This window comes from Apodemus sylvaticus, chromosome 1 (assembly GCF_947179515.1).
Source record: "Apodemus sylvaticus chromosome 1, mApoSyl1.1, whole genome shotgun sequence".
Classification (NCBI taxonomy): Eukaryota; Metazoa; Chordata; class Mammalia; order Rodentia; family Muridae; genus Apodemus; species Apodemus sylvaticus.
Genome location: NC_067472.1, coordinates 11336780 through 11355163, shown reverse-complemented (window position 1 = coordinate 11355163; position 18384 = coordinate 11336780). Strand labels below are relative to the sequence as shown.

General features: G+C 39.5%; 1 protein-coding gene across 4 annotated transcripts in view; it reads right to left on the bottom strand.

Moving 5' to 3' along the window:
• Sorcs1 (sortilin related VPS10 domain containing receptor 1) overlaps positions 1 to 18384 on the bottom strand; it is a 534948-nt gene that overhangs the window by 62692 nt on the left and 453872 nt on the right. For all 4 annotated transcript variants that reach the window (XM_052183901.1, XM_052183891.1, XM_052183884.1 and 1 more), the window contains exons 17-18: positions 16549 to 16662; positions 4903 to 5074 (exon numbers count right to left, since the gene is read on the bottom strand). In XM_052183901.1, coding sequence (XP_052039861.1) covers positions 4903 to 5074; positions 16549 to 16662 — 286 coding nt within the window. The remainder of the gene's footprint in view (positions 1 to 4902; positions 5075 to 16548; positions 16663 to 18384) is intronic.

The following is an 18384-nucleotide window of genomic DNA, read 5'->3' as shown; positions in this document are numbered from 1 at the left end:
TTTATTGCAGATGTTACAGTTTAATCTATTGAAATTACACATATTCACATACACATACATATACATACGAACACATGTGCTTGTGTTTCTTATCTATTCCCTTCTTTAGTTGGTTTGTGTATGGAGATCTAAATAATAAATCTTTATATCCATAACATCCAAATTTAATTTTTTAACTTAATATTAAATGGTATATATACACACATGTACACACATGTACACACACATGCTACTGGCTAAAAGACAACTTGCCCAAATTGGTTTTCTTGGTCTAACATGTGGGTCCCAGGGATTAATTTCATGTCATCAGACTTGGTAGCAAGTAAATTATTGGCCAAACAATCCATCTACTTTAAGTTATCCAACTTTATAAATCATCTTCCAGATTAATTTTGCCATTTTTTGTGGTTTAGCTCTAAAATTTTCATACATTTTAGAACAGTATAGTAAACATTAACACAAAATATATTGGAATCTTTTATGAGGGTTGCTTGGCCCTGAGGTCAATGTGTACAACACTGACATCTTTTCAGAATATTGAATCTGCATCCATTGCCATGATCTATTTCTTGGTTCATCAGGGTCATCTAAACACTTCTTTTCAAATGTGTTGCAGTTTCCTGTGTAGAACTATAGAAAATAAGCTGTTAAATTTGTTTGTAAATATTTGGTGAATTTTGGTGCCACTATAAATTACCTATAAGATTAGATTTGGGATTCTTCTCCATCATTATCTCTTTTTGACCTAATGTGGTTTTATTCCTATCTACTCAATGCTTTCAGCCTGCCCTGTGATGAGGTATCTAAAATTTGACCCACCATATTCAGTTAGGCATCCGATCTATGCAATTATGAAGATAATTCCAGCCGTCCTAGCAGTCCTTCTTTTCCCCTCTGCCATGCCCCCTCCTCGCTCCTTAATGACACTTTTCTCTCCTCCCTCTGTCCCTCTCTCCATCTCATTCCCTCTGTGCATTTGGTATGCAGCAAGCTAATACATCAGAGCTTGAAGCAGAAGACCCTAGATAGTTTACAGGGACAGGAATGATACTACTTAGCCTAAATTTACTTGTGATTTTTTTTTACTTGTGATTTTATAATTTCAATAAAGAATTCTTAAGAATCTTAGTTCATTGAAGACTGGCTCTGATGAAAGGCACTGCCCTGAAAAGATTTAGAATTAAAATACTTATGATTGTCACACACACACACACACACACACACACACACACACACACACACTACTAAATACGTTATTCCTAAAAATATGAATAGAATCTGCTCAATCTATATGTTACTTGTATGTACAATTAAAGAAACAGAGGCCATAGGAATAATTTGAACAGGAATAGGGAGGAATACATGGGTAGGTTGGGTGGAGGAAAGAAAGGGGAAATGATATCTTTATAAAATCCAAAATAATAGGAATAATGCATACGGTTTTGGGTAAGCAGTTGGCTACTTCGTGGTTTCTTTTTCTCTCCTTCCCCTCTCTACATACTTTTCTGCCAGTAGCCATCTAAGAGAGGCTAAAAAGTAGCAGGTCATCTTCCTGGGATGGTTCTGTCATAAACCATCAATCTATGACAGATTGGCTTCTCTAGGCAAGGCTGAGAAGATCAAACCTGAGGAAATATTCCTGCTATTAATATGTTTTCCTGTTAATATTAAATACATAATAACCACTAGGTATTGAGGCACCCTTTTGAGCAGATTTCTGCAGACCTACAAGATGTACTATCTTGTAGTGATGTCATATAGACAGATAATGATTCTACAGTATTCCTGATGATTCAAGTAATTTTAGGAATCAAGTTTTGAGAGATGGTCTTAGTTGCCAGAAAGGTATAATAAAGTAAGAAACAAGAATAGAATGTGCCCATTTCTCAGAATAATAAGTAAAGGCTGCATAATAGTACAATGATCTTTCATAATTACACTAAAAGGAGAAATAGACAATTTTGTGTTCAAGGAAAAACATTTAGGTCCTGAGAGACCAGATATTGAGTTCAGGCTTCATCATAGAGAACCTGACCTAAGGTAGAACTTGAGTTAATTAGCAAGCCAGCACCTAGCACCAGTTTCCAGGTTACTCTCTAAACAAGACCAGTTTCGAGGTCACTTGTGTCTCACACAAGTGTGCCCCTGGCAATTAACTTCCTAACAACCACCAATGTGGAGGAAAGCAGAAGTTAAACTTATGGCTTGGTTGTCAGCACCAGTCAATTATGTTAAAAGACAACAAAATTCGGTAATGCCACCCCCCAATTAGATATGTGCCAATACCATTTCCTATACAAACCTTGTCTGTCCAAGAGCTCAGGGCTGCGTCACCAGCCTGTCCTGCTGCCTCAGGGTGTCAGGATCAGTGGTGAGGAAGCCCAAGCTCAGCTTGAAACAAAGAGGCCCCAGTGTGATTGCATCAGAGTAGACTCCTGGTTGGTATTCAGGGCTCTTGAACGATGCACAACAGTCCAAGGAGAAAGTCAAGGGTGCGCACTGTGATAAGGCAAAGCCATGTAAAACCTGTTGCTTTGAATTTTTAATGAGTATATTATAATGAAACACAGATTTGGACTTAATATCAACAACCTTCTGTAACACCCGTTCTATCTAACATTTTATCTCTAAAGAACTATATGTGTAAAAAGGTATAAAAAGACCTGAGCAAAGAAATATCAACATCCTTCTGTAACTCCCATTCTATCTAACAATTTATCTCTCAAGAACTATTTGTGTAAAAAGGTATAAAAAGACCTGAGCAAAGAAATAAAGTTGTTGGTTGAATGATTTGGCTTGGGTAACTTTGCCACATCCATACACACACACACACACACACACACACACACACACACAAACACACGCATATTGCTTACATATATGTATGTATATATGTATGTATACATATGCATGTCTATATTTTTGTGTGTAGGTACATGTATATATCTGTAAGCATGCATGAATACTTAGGGAGTTGATTGTGACAGGTGGTCAGACCCGGCCAGAGTGTGGTTGTATGAATGTTTGAGTGTATTTGTGTCTGTGCATATTTGCCTGCAGAAAGCATTTTAATTCTTTTCCTTTCCTTCCTCTCTGGTTCACAGAGAGTTAAAGCAGCTTAGCCAGAGAGGTTTCTGGAGTACTTTCTCTACTTGCTACTTTGCACCAGCAATAAATCCTTTTACTTAATCCACTCCAGTTTTAGTTTGAGACTACAGTTTCTGGCCTCAGAGGAACTCTGGCAGGTCAGCTATCACTGCAAAGTAAGTTAGATTAAGACAGGAAAACATTTTATTATAGAAAAAGCAATCCTAAAATATCTCACAAGACCAAGTCACATTCCTGCCAACTTTCTTTCCCCTCAGCTTACCTCAAGAGAGAACCAAGAAAGAACAGCTGGGGCTGGCCCAGCTTATTCCCACCCTTTCAATCCCCTAACACCTAGATAGGAGAGAAAAGATATAGAGGGGGAAAGGGCAACGTTATGGTTAGATTACTTCCTTTTGACTAAGAGCATTGAGTTTCTTGGAAAAGTTTGATCTTCACCATCAGTATATTTAATTCTTTCTTCTTGTTTCTTCTTTGTGAGTATTTAAACTACAACCAACAGCCCACACCACCTCCTGGGGCCCTAGTATTTATATATCCTCAGAAAAGTCTGCAGAATTCCAAAGAGCACACAATTACAGAAACTATCCACAGTTGTCAAAATCATGCCCCTGGTAGACGATGAAGCAAGTCACACTCAGCAGCTGTGGCAGCTGTATATCCCCACACTGGGATTAAAACAGAAGCATGGGCTTGTAATATTTCTATGTTTTTCAAAGAAACCAAAACTCCTAACTTGTCACCGCATAGACCCAACTCCTTCATCTTTCCCCCCAGTCACCAGCCTTCTAAATTCTCCGCCCCAACTCTTCCTACTTGCCTTGCTTTTGTTTGCTTGCTTTACTAGAAACTCTGTGCATAATTGTAATTTCTTATAAATGAGAATTATTACCATATCCAATGAATGAGCATGTGCATATGTGGCGATGTATGTGTCAAACAAGTGCTGTCTAGGAAAGATCCAGGGTCACTGCCTGTCAGAAGAGGTAGCTGGAAGACAACCTTGTATATTTTAATGCTGACTTCATTAGTTCCTCTGAGAATCTCATTATCTTCCTCAAGGTGAATAGAATGCTGGCTTATTTCAGTAATATGGCTGAAGACATGATTATAGCCTGGTTTCATGTCTGAGGTAATTTATTTAATGGGGTTATTCTTAGAAACCATCTAGTTCCAACATGACAAGTTTGCCTTGTAGAGCCCTAAGTACATAGAATATATTTTTCTTTTATTTTCCACTTACAGTGTCAGAAATTTCAGACAAACATAATGTGCCAAAGAGTAATCAGAGTTCATAATGATGTCTTCAGAGTGTTACCAAGATACAAAGTCCCAACTGTCAAAGTTGCTATACTAATTTATAACTTAGTGCTGTATTTTTGATCAGATATTTAACCAGCCTGTGGCCTTGGGAAAGAAAAGCCATGATATTAGGCTGAGAGAGGCCAAAGCCCATCCCCCTTTGACTTGGTTGAATCTTTATCTGTGTTAAATTATGGAGGGTACACCATTCACACATTTTGAGAATGTGTTCTCCTAACAATTCCAATAAAGCAGAGTTGAATCTAAACAGGGGCACTAATGGAAAGGAGTGAAAACCAACTTGCAGTAAAGTGAACGTGTCAGGGAAAGTGAGCCGATACAGCACAGCTGAAGCTGAAAGCAGAAGAAAATAACAAAAACACTTGCAGCTAAAGCCTGAGGATGCGAACAAAGGGTGTATAAACAAAACCGTGATCCACCAGGAAGATCGCTTGTCCTACAAAGCAGAGGGTGGACCGGAGACAGCCTTACCTCTTCCAGCTGCACCATGAGAGTGACATTGTGCCCCTGTTCTGCTGTCAGTTTCCCATCTGCAGTGACAATCCGCAGCCCTCGCGGGGCCTTTCCTGGACACTTCTGTGGTTTGGCGGTATACTGCTCTCTTACTCCATCGGTACAATTGTTGGAGACCACCTTCCTATACCTAAAGGCAAACGATCACGAGTTAGAAAACATCTCAAGCAATGAATATTCCTCCTGAAGTTTTAAAGGAGCCCACAACCTAGCACAAAGTTCGGTAACCTCCGATCCACCTACCTTTCATATTGCTAGCAGTACTTTGAGATGATTCTATATAAACTGCCTTTTATTGTGAATGTAGAATATACTCCATAGTATCATTTTTATGAATATATGGTTCCCCGCTAGTTGCCCTGCTTTGGGGGTTGGTGGAACTCTTTGGCATCGAGGCTAGCTGGCAAACTGTCACTCAAGGTGAGCCTTAAAGATGATGTAGCCATTGGATCTTACCAAGCAAGATGTGAAGCAGCTGGGATTTATCTCTCAAACTGTGAGCTAAAACAATGTTCTCCTACCTAACGTTGTTCGTGTTACATACTTTGCTACAGAGACAAAGGAAGTAATAGACACAACACCCAACATCAGGAAAAACAGGCCAAGAAATAATATCTATAAGTAACATTTTTCATGGACTTTATAAATGTTGATTTTTATTTTGTATGTATGTGCACTACTGGCACACAAGTGCCTGTGGAGGCCAGAAGAGGACACTGGATCTCCTGGCACTGGAGTCACAGTTGGTTATGAGCCACCTGATGTAGGTGTTGGGAACCAAACCAGAGCCATCCTTAAGAGCAGCAGTGCTCTTAACCACTGAGTCATCTCTCTCCAACCTGCCATAAACTTCTTTGATCATCTACTCAGCAGATGAATCATCTTTTCATTGTGTGCTGTGAGATAGGCACAGAGGAGAAAGACGTGGTCTCGGTACACTGCATTAATAATCCATTGGCTATACATAAATAGATAATTTAGACGATAACACAAAGAACATATAATTATGAGTTAGAAAAGGCATAATTATTGTCTCTCTTGCCCCTGTGCAGTGCACAGATTTCAGGATACCGAGTACTCTCTGGTTGCAGATAGTACTCTGGAGCTAGTATACCTTTTCTAGAAATGAAGATTAATTTATAAATCAAGCATAATAAACAACTAAAATAAAAACTAATGGTAAACACCTATAATAAAGACTGTCATAAAATTCATGTGAGCATGGCTTCTCTCTCAAAATATTGCTCTCACACCTTTGATGATGTAAGAGAATGTGATGTCTGTAGAATGAGAGGAAGTTATGGGAATGACTTAGGTGTGGAGAGGCATGCATAGGCATGCAGAATCAGGCAAGAGATCATCTAAGCATGCAACACAATGTATGACATGTGAACCATTTATCCATCCTCTATAGACATGGTTGAACACAGATATCAAAAACTGTATCATGTAAAGCTATGAATAAGGGAGAGAAATGATAAACATACATATGATAAGACTATTTGCTATTCAGAGAAAGCATTGATTACTATGTGCATTTTCAAGTTAGAAACAATTATACACAACTTCCCACTGTCCCTAGATCAGGGATTAGAAAGCAAATCTTACAAATGGCATAGAAAATATGTAAAAGAATTATGTAATTGAAAGAATTAGTACACTGAGATTGGTGTAGACAACATGTAAAACATAAACCGATATAGTCCCATGTTGAAATCTGTTCATTATATTACTGATAGTGAACTAGACTTGGCCTGCAGGCACTTTTCTAATCCATTAACACCTAGCAAATATGCATTCCTCTGTGGTGTGGCTCCAGATTAGCTAAGTAAAACCTGGACTGAGAAGCAAATGAGATGTTTAACTGCAGTCAGGACAAAATGTATGAAAGAAGAATAAAGCTTAAAAAAGGAACTTAATACATTATGGATTAGAACTAAGTTAATTGTTAATACTTAGTTCACCTTGCGGGGTATGGACAGGATTAAATGAATTAATTTACGAAGATTACTTTAAATTGTTGAGTGCCAATGAACTATTACCAACTATTTTATTTAAGAATATGACAACCAGCCTCAGGATATGTTGAAAGTCTCTAATCCACCCGGCAATGCTCTCCCCAAGCTTTCTGCCTCTCTGAACTCTGTCTCCCAAGCAGATCATTTGGCTCCAGCCACATCTCTCTTGCTCATCCCTTAGAGAGTATCCATTTGTTCCTTCATGTTCCACCTGCTGCCAGGAACTTATCCACCCTTGACAGCAAAGCTTACCTCTCGCCCCCCACCACCCCCTGCAAACAATTTTTGACTGGAATAGGAAAATAGCAAAAAAAAAAAAAAAAGAAGAAGAAGAAGAAAGAAAGAAAGAAAGAAAGAAAGAAAGAAAGAAAGAAAGAAAGAAAGAAAGAAAGAAAGAAAGAAATCACATTTACAGAATGATCCCTGTGCTCTTGTAAAGGTTCAGACTCTCTGCACAACTTCTTCATTTACTGTCAACATGTCCTTAGTGAGGAGGGCACTGCTGTCATTTGCAAAATGTAGACAGAGATGCAGGGATTTAACTAGTTAACTAATATTCTCAGTATTACGCAGCCAGGGTCCTGGATCATTGGTTACATGAACATATACTTTCTGTTCTACTATATTTCAGTGTCTCTTTCAATGGAGCGAGATTGATCTTTTTCTGACCTAAGTCTTATGGGTTTACATGCCAGGAATCCCTTGCATGATATTCTTCTATCTGTGAATTTTTAATGTACGCTCCTCAATGGTCCTCTAGTGTCACAGATATTTACAAGGCTAGGCACCAGGGGGCACACTCTTGCATAACTGTATCAGCTTAAATGCTGAAATGCCTACAGTTGATCAGCGGTGGCTCTAACAACTTGTCCATCAATAAAAATGTGCTGATTTTATCTTCATGGTAGTTTCCTCTCTTAATAGTCATAAAGCTAAGGGCTTAACATCTGGACCATCAGGGGATCTCCAAACCTTTGCATTAGCACTGAGATCACTGTCCATTGGGATGCCTCATTGTCCTGTCTGAGGATGTTGAATGCCAGTCCATTTTAGGTGTTTAGGAGAATAGGCTGGCTTCAGAGAGAGATGGAATGGAGGAAGAAGAGAGGGAGGACATGTGAGAAAGGTGAGATGGGAGTAAGAAGGAAGGGAGAAAGGAAAGAAAGAAAGAAAGAAAGAAAGAAAGAAAGAAAGAAAGAAAGAAAGAAAGAAAAGACAGACAGACAGACAGACAGACAGAAAGAAAGAAAGAAAGAAAGAAAGAAAGAAAGAAAGAAAGAAACTTGAATGCAGGCATTGGAAAATGGTACCATTCTCTTATCAAAAAAGATAGGAAGAAGCTGATGGGCAAAGCCTTCTGTGGTAATTATGCATTCTGGTGAGTTTAGCTGCATTAAAGGTGCCTGCGTGGTGCAGTAGCAAAGCTCAGTCTACAGGGGAGGTGGTCAGGCTGACACCTGGCCTTGGCCAGCAGCTACAGAAGCTTGGGCTCTCCATCACCACTCGCATCATCTGACAAAGCCCTCCTTTTGTCTGCTGTGGTTCTAGCCAATCATCACCTCAGGCTTTCCCTAATCCCATAGCCACAGGACTCTGCTTAAACCCAGAGCACGAATCCACTCCCCACCCCAATCTGCCACAGAGAAGCCTGTTGGTGGATTTTTTTTAAAAAGCACTCATTAAAATCCATTCTGAAACCATTTTATTTCTTGGATGAAAACGGCATCGCATTAGCCCTACCAGACCTGTCCCTGAAATTTAGAAGAAAATTGTGCAGAAATACAGAGTTAATTTACTCAAGTAAGCACACACCTGCTTTTTGCATCACAGAACGTTTCTATTTTCATCTCAGCAGCTGTCCCTGGGTCTGAGTTACATAAATGAATAATGCATTTAATATGTTATTAAATGGGGCTGCTGCCTCCATAATAACAAGGCAACTTATGATTATGTTGGACCTGAGGTCTGGATATTACAGGGATGCATTTGGTTGGTAAAGCATTCTTCAATCTGCCAAGAAGAAAAGTGCTTTGTAATGACAAGGGAGTCTTTTCACAATTACTGCAAAGGAAACAGTCTGTAAATGTGCCTTTGATATTGCCTGTGGCTCATCAGTAGACAGGGCCTTATTACTCCAACAGCCCCGGGTTTAGTATTCTCTTCTGTTGCATTTTGAAGCCTCCCTAACCTGCTCCTTTTTTACCCATACTTTCTTTGATTTGGCTTTCTTTGCTGCCTGGCAATCTTAAAAAATGAAGCCCATATATTTTCTTTGTGATACTGAAACTTTTAGAAAGAAACATTAAAAGCCACCCTGTGTGTGTGTTTTTTTCTCAATTTAATATTTGTCCTCTGAGAGTTTGAACTGCCATTATTGGGACACAAAGTCTATGACCATTCACTCTATATAGTAAGATGACATTACTGCCTAATATGAATAATCAAAATACCTAATCAAGGTAATTTCCATATCCAGCATTTCACCAGCATATCTAATCTTTTGTGGTAAGAATATTAAGGCTGAGAGTCTTCTTACAATGTTCACATCCATCAAATAATGTTACTTTGGCTTTTATTCAGGGTAGTCTTTTTACCCTGAGGTAGTGACTGAGGGGACAAACTCCTGGCTGCATAAGGTGTTAAGAAAAGGTGGCAGTTGAGTGCTTGGCCCTAAACAAAGCTTTGGAACCTCCCTGCAAGACTCAGAGAACACTGTAGAAGAGGGACGGAATGTAAGAGCTAGAAGATAGGGAAGACTGCAAAATGCTATTGCTGTCAGAATCCACTGCACCATCCACTGCATCTCTAATTCGTGCTAGTGCACAGGCCTGCTCAGACTCGGGCCCTGCAACCCTCAGTTATACGTGGAAGGGGAACACTGAGGGCCCTAGCCTCATTGATGAACAACCCCCTCCTTTGGGGAAAGAGAGCATCTTTGCTTTCCTCATATTGGTTCAATAGTCTCTAAAGGACAATTCTGACTCTGTGGTCAGTCAGACAGATGAGGCTAGTTAAACAAAATGGGTCAGAAGCAAAAAACAAAAACAAAAACAAAAACAAAAACAAAAACAAAAAACAAAACCCAAAACTCATGAATTGGAGAAGGGGACTATTGGAGATGGGGGTTGGGGGTATGGTAGAGGGAAGAGAGAGCAAAAGCAAAGAATAAGTAAAATATATGCATGTATGAATTGTCAAAGAACAAAATTAATAAATAAAAACTAGTTTCAAGTATATTTTATATATAATGTGTGTTACCGCTAACTATGGTCAACAAGCAGAACAGTGGATGGCTATAACTTTTTTTTCCAGATTATTTAAAGCATTGGGTCATTTGATTGGCATTTGCTTCTTAGCTACCCATCCATCTCATGTTCTCCCAGCCTCTGGTGAAATACCTTTTGCTCTCAGTTATTATAAGATCAAGTTTTTACAAGGCCACATGTGGAGGAGATGATATAGTGTTTGTGTTTCTGTGCCTCAATTACTGCACTTGGCACAATGTGCTCTAGTTCCAGCTTTTTTTAATGATAGGGTTTTACTCTCTTGATAGTTTCTATGTAGTCCACATTTTGTTAATTAATTCCTCTACTGGTGAGTACATAGCTTGTTTCTATATTTTCATCAGCTGTGAATTAAACATCCACAAGAACAGTTTTCCTCACAGTACTCACGATGCACTGATCCAATTTCTGTGTATCTTCAAATTACTTGGGGAAAATTTTGTAATTTGTGAGTATCCATAACCTGTCCCTTGAAGTTCTATCCTGAGAACTTGAGAGATCTGTTTGTTTTCATTTTAACTTTCTCTGGTGCTGTTCACTCTGAACAGGAGGCTCTCTCTTCCTGTCATAATGTCACCCATCCTTTTGACTTCTATGTCATCCTTTCCTGTGAACTTCTCTTCTTTCACGGTGTTTATCCCATGTAAGGACCAAGGTAGGGTGATTGCTCCACCTCCTCCTGTCTCTCAGGTTGGCTATGCTGTCCCTGAACTATGATCCACCACAATGCCACACACAATGAGAAAATTAAACAGTTCCAATTATTGCATTGTACTTTGTGCCTAATGCTTGCAAGGGAAACTCTGTTTTGTTAGGGTGTCTCTAGATTTATTGCAGCGGGAAAAAGAGGCAGCATTAGGGGACAGCAAAGCACAGGGAGAATGGATCTAAATAACGTGTTCCACAAAGACTTGAAGTATTCCCGAATCTTAGGAGGGTAGGAATGTGGTAGGAAAATAGCATTTATACTGTTGGACATAACCCTATGGCCATCAGTCACATAAGGCCATGCCCCAGGTCCCTAGTGGCTAGACTCTATTCCCACAGTTACCTGGCAACAGCCAGGTAGCCCAGCCCACTGTGAAAGGGGCTGCATGACTCTCTCTCTCTCTCTCTCTCTCTCTCTCTCTCTCTCTCTCTCTCTCTCTCTCTCTCTCTCTCTCTCTCCCTCTCTCCCCTCTATCTTACCCTCTTTTCTTTTCTTCTCTCTTGCTCTCCCTTTCTCTTTCTGTATTTTCTTCCCCTCTTTCCAGGTGGTCATGGCTGACTTTCATTTCTTTACCTCCCCTCTCTCACTCTACTCTTCTATAATAAAGCTTGAAAATCATGACCTGTCTCTTCTTATCTAAACCCACCATATGGGAACAATAGAACAGGCCTCGCAGCACTTCCAGCTGCCAGACTGGACCAAGGACACAGGGTCAAGATTGGATCAAGGACTCCATCCCCCCTAGCCAGGTAGCCTCCCTCTACAGGTACACAGGGCCACCTGCCAGGCTTCCAGAATATGTGTTCATGTCAGTAAATGGAAGGATTTACATAATTACACAGAGAGCATAGCTGAAATTATTCATTTAACTCCCACATCCAGAGATACTGCTGGGAGGCAGTCAGGTGGGGTGTGGACTCTATTTCTCTCTAAGTGTGGCATGTGCTTGGCATTCAGGAAGGACGATCTTCTTGGCAGCTACTGTTGGTAGGCATATGCAACCAAATAAAAGGCCATGTGCGCTTTAATAGGACATAATGTGGCAAGGTTTTACCTGTGGCGGACTTGTGCCCACAGTTAACAGTCATCACAGAGAGCAGCCATAGCATTTCTATTCAGAAAGAATGGGCTTTGCTGTCTGACTAAGCAGGTTTCTCATGTTACTGTTTCTTTGTTTCTTTGTTTTCTCAATGCAATGACTCTCAGGGCTTTTCCCTCAAACTAAGTATTAAGCAGGAATTGAGGACTTGATTTGCCCCATAGGTGTCTAGGTGGATAGAGCTAATTTTATTTGTGCTAAACAGGATAGAAGAACAACTCAATTCAAATAGTAAATGCATCCAGCTTTATTTTGAAGATGGATCGGGTGAAATAGTACATATGGGCACACTTAACTAAATGGCTTACTGAACACAGTCTTGAGTGGGGGCCCCTGAATTCACCATCTGAGTCAATTTGTACAACTAACTCTCATAATGTTTTCCTTCCCCTTGAGCATAAACAGGTCAAGAAATTTTACCTATGGATTATCTGAACCTGTTAACGAAATGCGAGTGATGAAGGCATCATTAGACAGCTACTATAGTAACTTCGCTTTGGAAAACATGGAAAGGAGAGACAGATTACAGAGTTGTCCACACAATGAAAAACTAGCAATGCCAGAATGTCACAGCACCTGTGTGGGAATCTCTAATCCCAGCAAAACTGTGAAGGAGTAGATCTCCACAATAGTCACTCTCATCTTATCCATTTTCCAACTGCTATACCATCCCATGAAAACAAGGAACACTTTATCCAAGAGAGAACTTCCTAGCAGGCAACAATTATTTTGTATCCACTGTGAGACTACAAGAGTCCTGGCTCAAAAACAGCTACATGGGCTCCTGCAGTGATCAGTCTGTAAATAGTGCAAGTGATTTCCTTTCGGTGGACTTTCAACACACACAGCAATTTTAGGGCTAATTATTCTCCTTGATGCACACTGGCAAATCTCACAGAGTATGGATCAGACAGAACATCAGGATCACCACAGGTCATCAGGAATAGTCAGATGGGAAGAACTCAAATTCCCCCACAGTGAGACTGGGAACAGACACTACATAGGAACAATACATTGCTCAAGGTTTATGTCTGTGACTAGTAGAGAGAGGATTACATTTATAAACACCATATTTTTAAAACATCGTGGAATATGGTAATAATATGGAAGCTTTTCCTTTGCTTAAATGTATATGTGGTATCTTATTGATGGGCCTACTAAATATTTTTATATAGATACTTCACTTATGTTATTTTTAAGTGAGCATCTTGTGTAAACAGCCCTATTAAATATTAAGCAACTAACCACGAGCAACAGTGCTTGAGTATTACTCCATGAGCGATTAATGGCTCCTGTAAAGAAACTCTCATGGACAGAGATTTCAACACACATTCTTTTGAACACAGCTAGAAATATCTTCAACTTAATAACAAGAAGAAATTTGTCCCTTAAGAAAACTGTCTTGTTTTTGTAGAATAAACTGACCCCATTATATGAAATAACCAATGTCCTTGTTAATTTAGCAACTTAAATTTGCAGTTTTCTTCCTGGTTCCAAGAAGTTAAAACACTACATATAAGTATAACCAAATAAGCTTGTGCATTCACAACTTGAGATATATTGTTGAAAGTCATTGTGTAAGAAGACACAAAAGGGCGTCAGGCAAGGGATTCACTAGGGCTACCTGCTTATGTTTATATGATCAAAAACAGAAATGTGTGTGATTTCAAAGGAACCTGTTCAATAATCAGGCAAGCTAATTATTTGGCCTGGACAGCATAGAGGAATAGACACAGCTGGTTTACAGTGAGGGATATATCACGTCCTAATCATGTGACTTTATGACAGTAGTTGGCACATCATTTACTAATCAGGTTACTTTTTGAGCCTTTGTTGATCACTATTTCTAGATCTTAGATGAGAAACTGGGACATAGATTAAATATGTGATTGACACCAACACTGCAGTGGCCATTAAAGATCATGTATGTCTGGCCTAAACATTCACAATGAATGGATTGTTTTCTCTTCCTTTTTTAATTCCCTAGAGTGTGATCTGTATCTTGCAAAGTAATGACTATCTCTAGGGGTTTAGGCTACACGTTCTCGATATACTACCACATTGAATCACAAGCTGAATGCAAACAAGAAATTTCCATACGTAAGAAACTGAGGCACGAAGAAACAAGCCACATGCTCAAAGTTGACAGCAAATAGCCAGACACCTCACTATTGAACTATGTGAAAGTGCTTCAAAGGCACGCCACTCTCAGTTCCTCTTTGGTAGAAAACCTGGTTTATCCTCTTTGCTTTGATTCTGGCTGTGATACTGTGTAAGAATTATAAAGCCAAAAAGAGAAGGATACAGAGGAGAGAGATGCTGACAGGCACCTCTATGTGTGGATGTCAGATATCCTGACATCAGTGAACCAAACAAGGGTGGAGGACACATAGGTTCTGTTTTTGGTCATTTACTTCTTGTTATAACTGTCTCTTCTAAATCTTGGCCAGCAACTGCAGAGTAAATTGTGAGGCCCTTCACCACTGCACAGTCAAGGTGATAAAAAAAAATGTTAGTATCTCCTCAAGATAACAGTTTAATTGGGCAGAATAATAACCTATTCTGAAATTTTCTCATCTGGTAAAGTGGGTGAACCTAGGAACACTGCTATATACCAAGCAAGACAAATATGTTGAGTCTAAAAGCAGACTGTTTATATAGCAAACCATTTACAAATAAAAGAATTAATGAATAAATGAATGAATGAATAAATAAATAAATAAATAAATAAATAAATAAATAAATAAATAAATAAATCAAGGAACCCAGACTTTGCTGCATACTTCTGGATGCTCTCAGAGGTGCCAGGCTCTCTGGTTAGTTCATTAATCTTCCCTGTGATTCACCTTTAGCTAGAAGACATCACTCAGTTTATCTTTTGCCTGTATGCCTGCAACTCTGGAACCCAACAAAGAGTAAGGGAGTGGTGTGTCTAGTAAGCAAGAAGCAGACAAGCACATCCTCTCAGGATAATTTTATAACCCTGAGCCCTTTGCCTTTCATCCTGCTGATACAGGCTCCACCATGGCTATGCATAGACAAGCCTTAAAGACAGCATTGCAATTAGACCCCATTTTGTTACTTAATTCTAAAGGCTTCTAAACATCAGTGTGACTTTGTCCTCCAGATACTTGTGGCTCTTACAAACAGGGTCAGTCTTATTGTTCATTGACTCTGAATTGACCTTTCTCAATTTCTCTTCCATTTATGTTTCCCTCTACAGAATCCACTGGATTTTTGAGAGGACAGAAGCTACTTAAGGTGACTCTTTAGTCTCTAGGACAGTCCAGCAGTTTGTGAGGAGAAACTGTTGTTTTCATCTTTGTGAGAGAAAATTTGGCAATGCCTGATACAGGAGCCTAAGAAGAAACCAGTTGGCAGAATGTAATTTGCTCTATAAGCTAAAAGAAACACTTCTAATTAACAAAGGAAACCCTAATTATCTTCTAGTATTTTTTAGCAACAAGGGTTGTGGTAGGGAATGTTAGTTGTAGCTTTATTGATAGTGACATGAAAAAATCCCCAGAATAACCCAAATACCCATGAAAAAGGATAATTAAATAACCCTAGATTATTGAGTAGATTGGAATATAAAAGGTATGAAAGCAGCCTGATCTATTCAGACCTGTAAAGATGCTTAAGATACATTATTTGAGTGAAAAAGCCAAATTAAAGATGAACATGGCTAGAAGCAAATCATTTAACAATAATCTTCCAAGTTGATTTTATGTATTTTCCTTGGAGTATTTCATTGTTGGAAAAATGCAAAGAAGTGTCTGGAAACCTACACAGCAAAGAGATCAGAGCTTTATGGAAAATGGGGCCAGAACTGGAGAGATGAACTAAACTGTACTTTGAAGTATATAAAACATAACTGTATATTTCTTTTGAAATTAAATATGTGAGTCAAAAAGCTTAAATGTCTATGCCGGAGAGATGGTGTACTGTGCGACCATGAGGAAGCCCCAGACTTCAGAGCCTCGGGGCATATGTGAACCGCAAGACAGAGTGGCACTATAAATCCTTGAGGCACATAAATTCCTACGGCTCATTGGCCCACCATTATCAATGAAATAGCAAGTTCTATATTCAGGGGGAGAGCGTGTTTTAGAATATTCCATTGAGAAGCAATTGTAGAAGATACCTGAATTCAACCCCTGGCCTACAAAAGCATGTACCACTGTAACCTTGCACATACACATACCTCTCTCTCTCTCTCTCTCTCTCTCTCTCTCTCTCTCTCTCTCTCTCTCTCTCTCACACACACACACACACACACACACACACACACACACCACACACACATGCACACAGATAAACATACATGCTAAATGTTTAATGGCAGCAATATAGTGGCAGACAATGACATTCTATCAGAAAACACATTGTGTTATAGGAAAACAAGTCCAGTGCATGAGTGTAAGGAACTGTCAGTGTAATGGTTACTCAATCATCCAAGGTTGGCTCCTGAAGCCTTCTACCACAGAAACTCACCCAGTGCTGTTGAGGTAACTCTGTCCCAAGCTGCAGTCTTTTGACAGTGAGGATGGGTTGAACCAAAATGCCGGCAGGCATTGTCCATTACTATGTCTCTCATAGCCATAGTCACTGTTGGGGAAACACCCAAGATGAAACACTTACCAGGTGGCAAACTAATTCAGAACTACTTCATAGTAGTTGACAACCAACTGCTAATCAGTCAATAAAATAAGCACTTCCAAAACTAATGTCTTCTGAAGATTAAAGCTTTTATCTATCAATTTTTCTCTATTGCCCATGAAAATATCGTATAGAACCAACATTCCCATTTAAATGCCTTCAAGATAGAGGAGTTGGCTTTGGTCTCGTGTGATGAGAAAGAGTAAATAAGGAACACGGCTGTGTCGGGACCTTGAGTCTTAGCAAAAGCAGCCACATGTGGTAAAGTCCTCATTACCAGTGATGTCTTTGGGATGCTCTTCCAAAACATCTGGCAGTAACAAGTAGAGCAGAGCCAGGTTTCTTTGTGTATAAGCCATATGCTTCAGAGTTACAGCCAAAATGAAAATGCCCTTCAGGAGTATCTCAAACACTTCCCCAAGGAAAAGTTTTGCCCTCAGCATTTCACACTGCCAGTTGGTAATAACTGCCTTAAATCTTGCCTCTATATTGAAAATGCTCTATTTTTATTCCTCTGGGTGTCTATTTATTTTTGCTTCCAGGGACCTCTGATATGCTTGGCTTCTGGAAGGTAAAACTGGGCACAGAAAAGGATGACAAATTGTACCTCCACGTGCACAGACAAGTCACAGTCAGCAATGGGCAAGCATTAGTATAAATCGGCCCAACTTTGTGATAGAGGTGAGATGGTGGCACATCCAGGACATGGAGGGAGAAGGGCTCAGCATCAGCAGCCTGTCATCAGACAGCTAGAACTGCAAATTCTATACATACCCTCTGAGTTAGGGCCAGGCTCAGTCCAGCATGAGTAGGAAGAGGACAGAATAGCCACTTCCAAAATTACCCAATGTTCACTTCAAGAAAATACCCTACGATAGCTGGAGAAGGACACGGTGTCATTTGGGAAATATCCAGGGAGGCCAGCTAACACTGTACATCCAATGAGCATCATTCATTATGCTAGTAGCAGGTAAGATTGAGGAAAATCCAGCTTCTAAAGGAAGCCCAAAAAGCACAGAGTGTGCCTTCCAAAATATTTTCATCATCATGTAGTCCCATTTGAGCAAGAAATCATATAGTATCACAACTTAAAAACTCATTTTCTATTCTGTAGAGTGCTGTTCATCTTGTGAGACTGGTAACAGACTCTGGGCACCAGTGGAATTCAAGGATCTAAGCAAGACAGACATGGAAAAGAATAGGGAGAGAAGCCTAATTTATTTCCTTACCTTATATTCTTTTTTCTTGAACAAAACCAAAATATTGGCTTATGTTGAAAGGTTTTAAGAAGAAATATTCAAAGAGGAAAATATTTTCATGAAAAAGGCAGAACTTTGGGGTATCTTACCCTACATTTTCTCTTACATTTCCTTCTAGAGGATATTTTTGCTCTGTATGAAGAATGGCTATTTCACAGTGCCATAGCTCTTCCAGTAATGCAACATGCCAACTAACTTTGCAAATTCTCTTTCAGTATAGTAAACGACCAAGAATTAGTTAGGATTCAGAAAGAGGGATTTGATGGATGACTTAAAATCTCAAAGTAGGTCTTCCTGAGCGTATCTTTCTGGGTTTCAATCCCAAGTGCAGTGTAGCGATATAGTAATTTTGTTGTTGCAGCTACATATTGCTTACATAAGAGTAGGCTGGGAAAGCCCCTGTAGAACATTC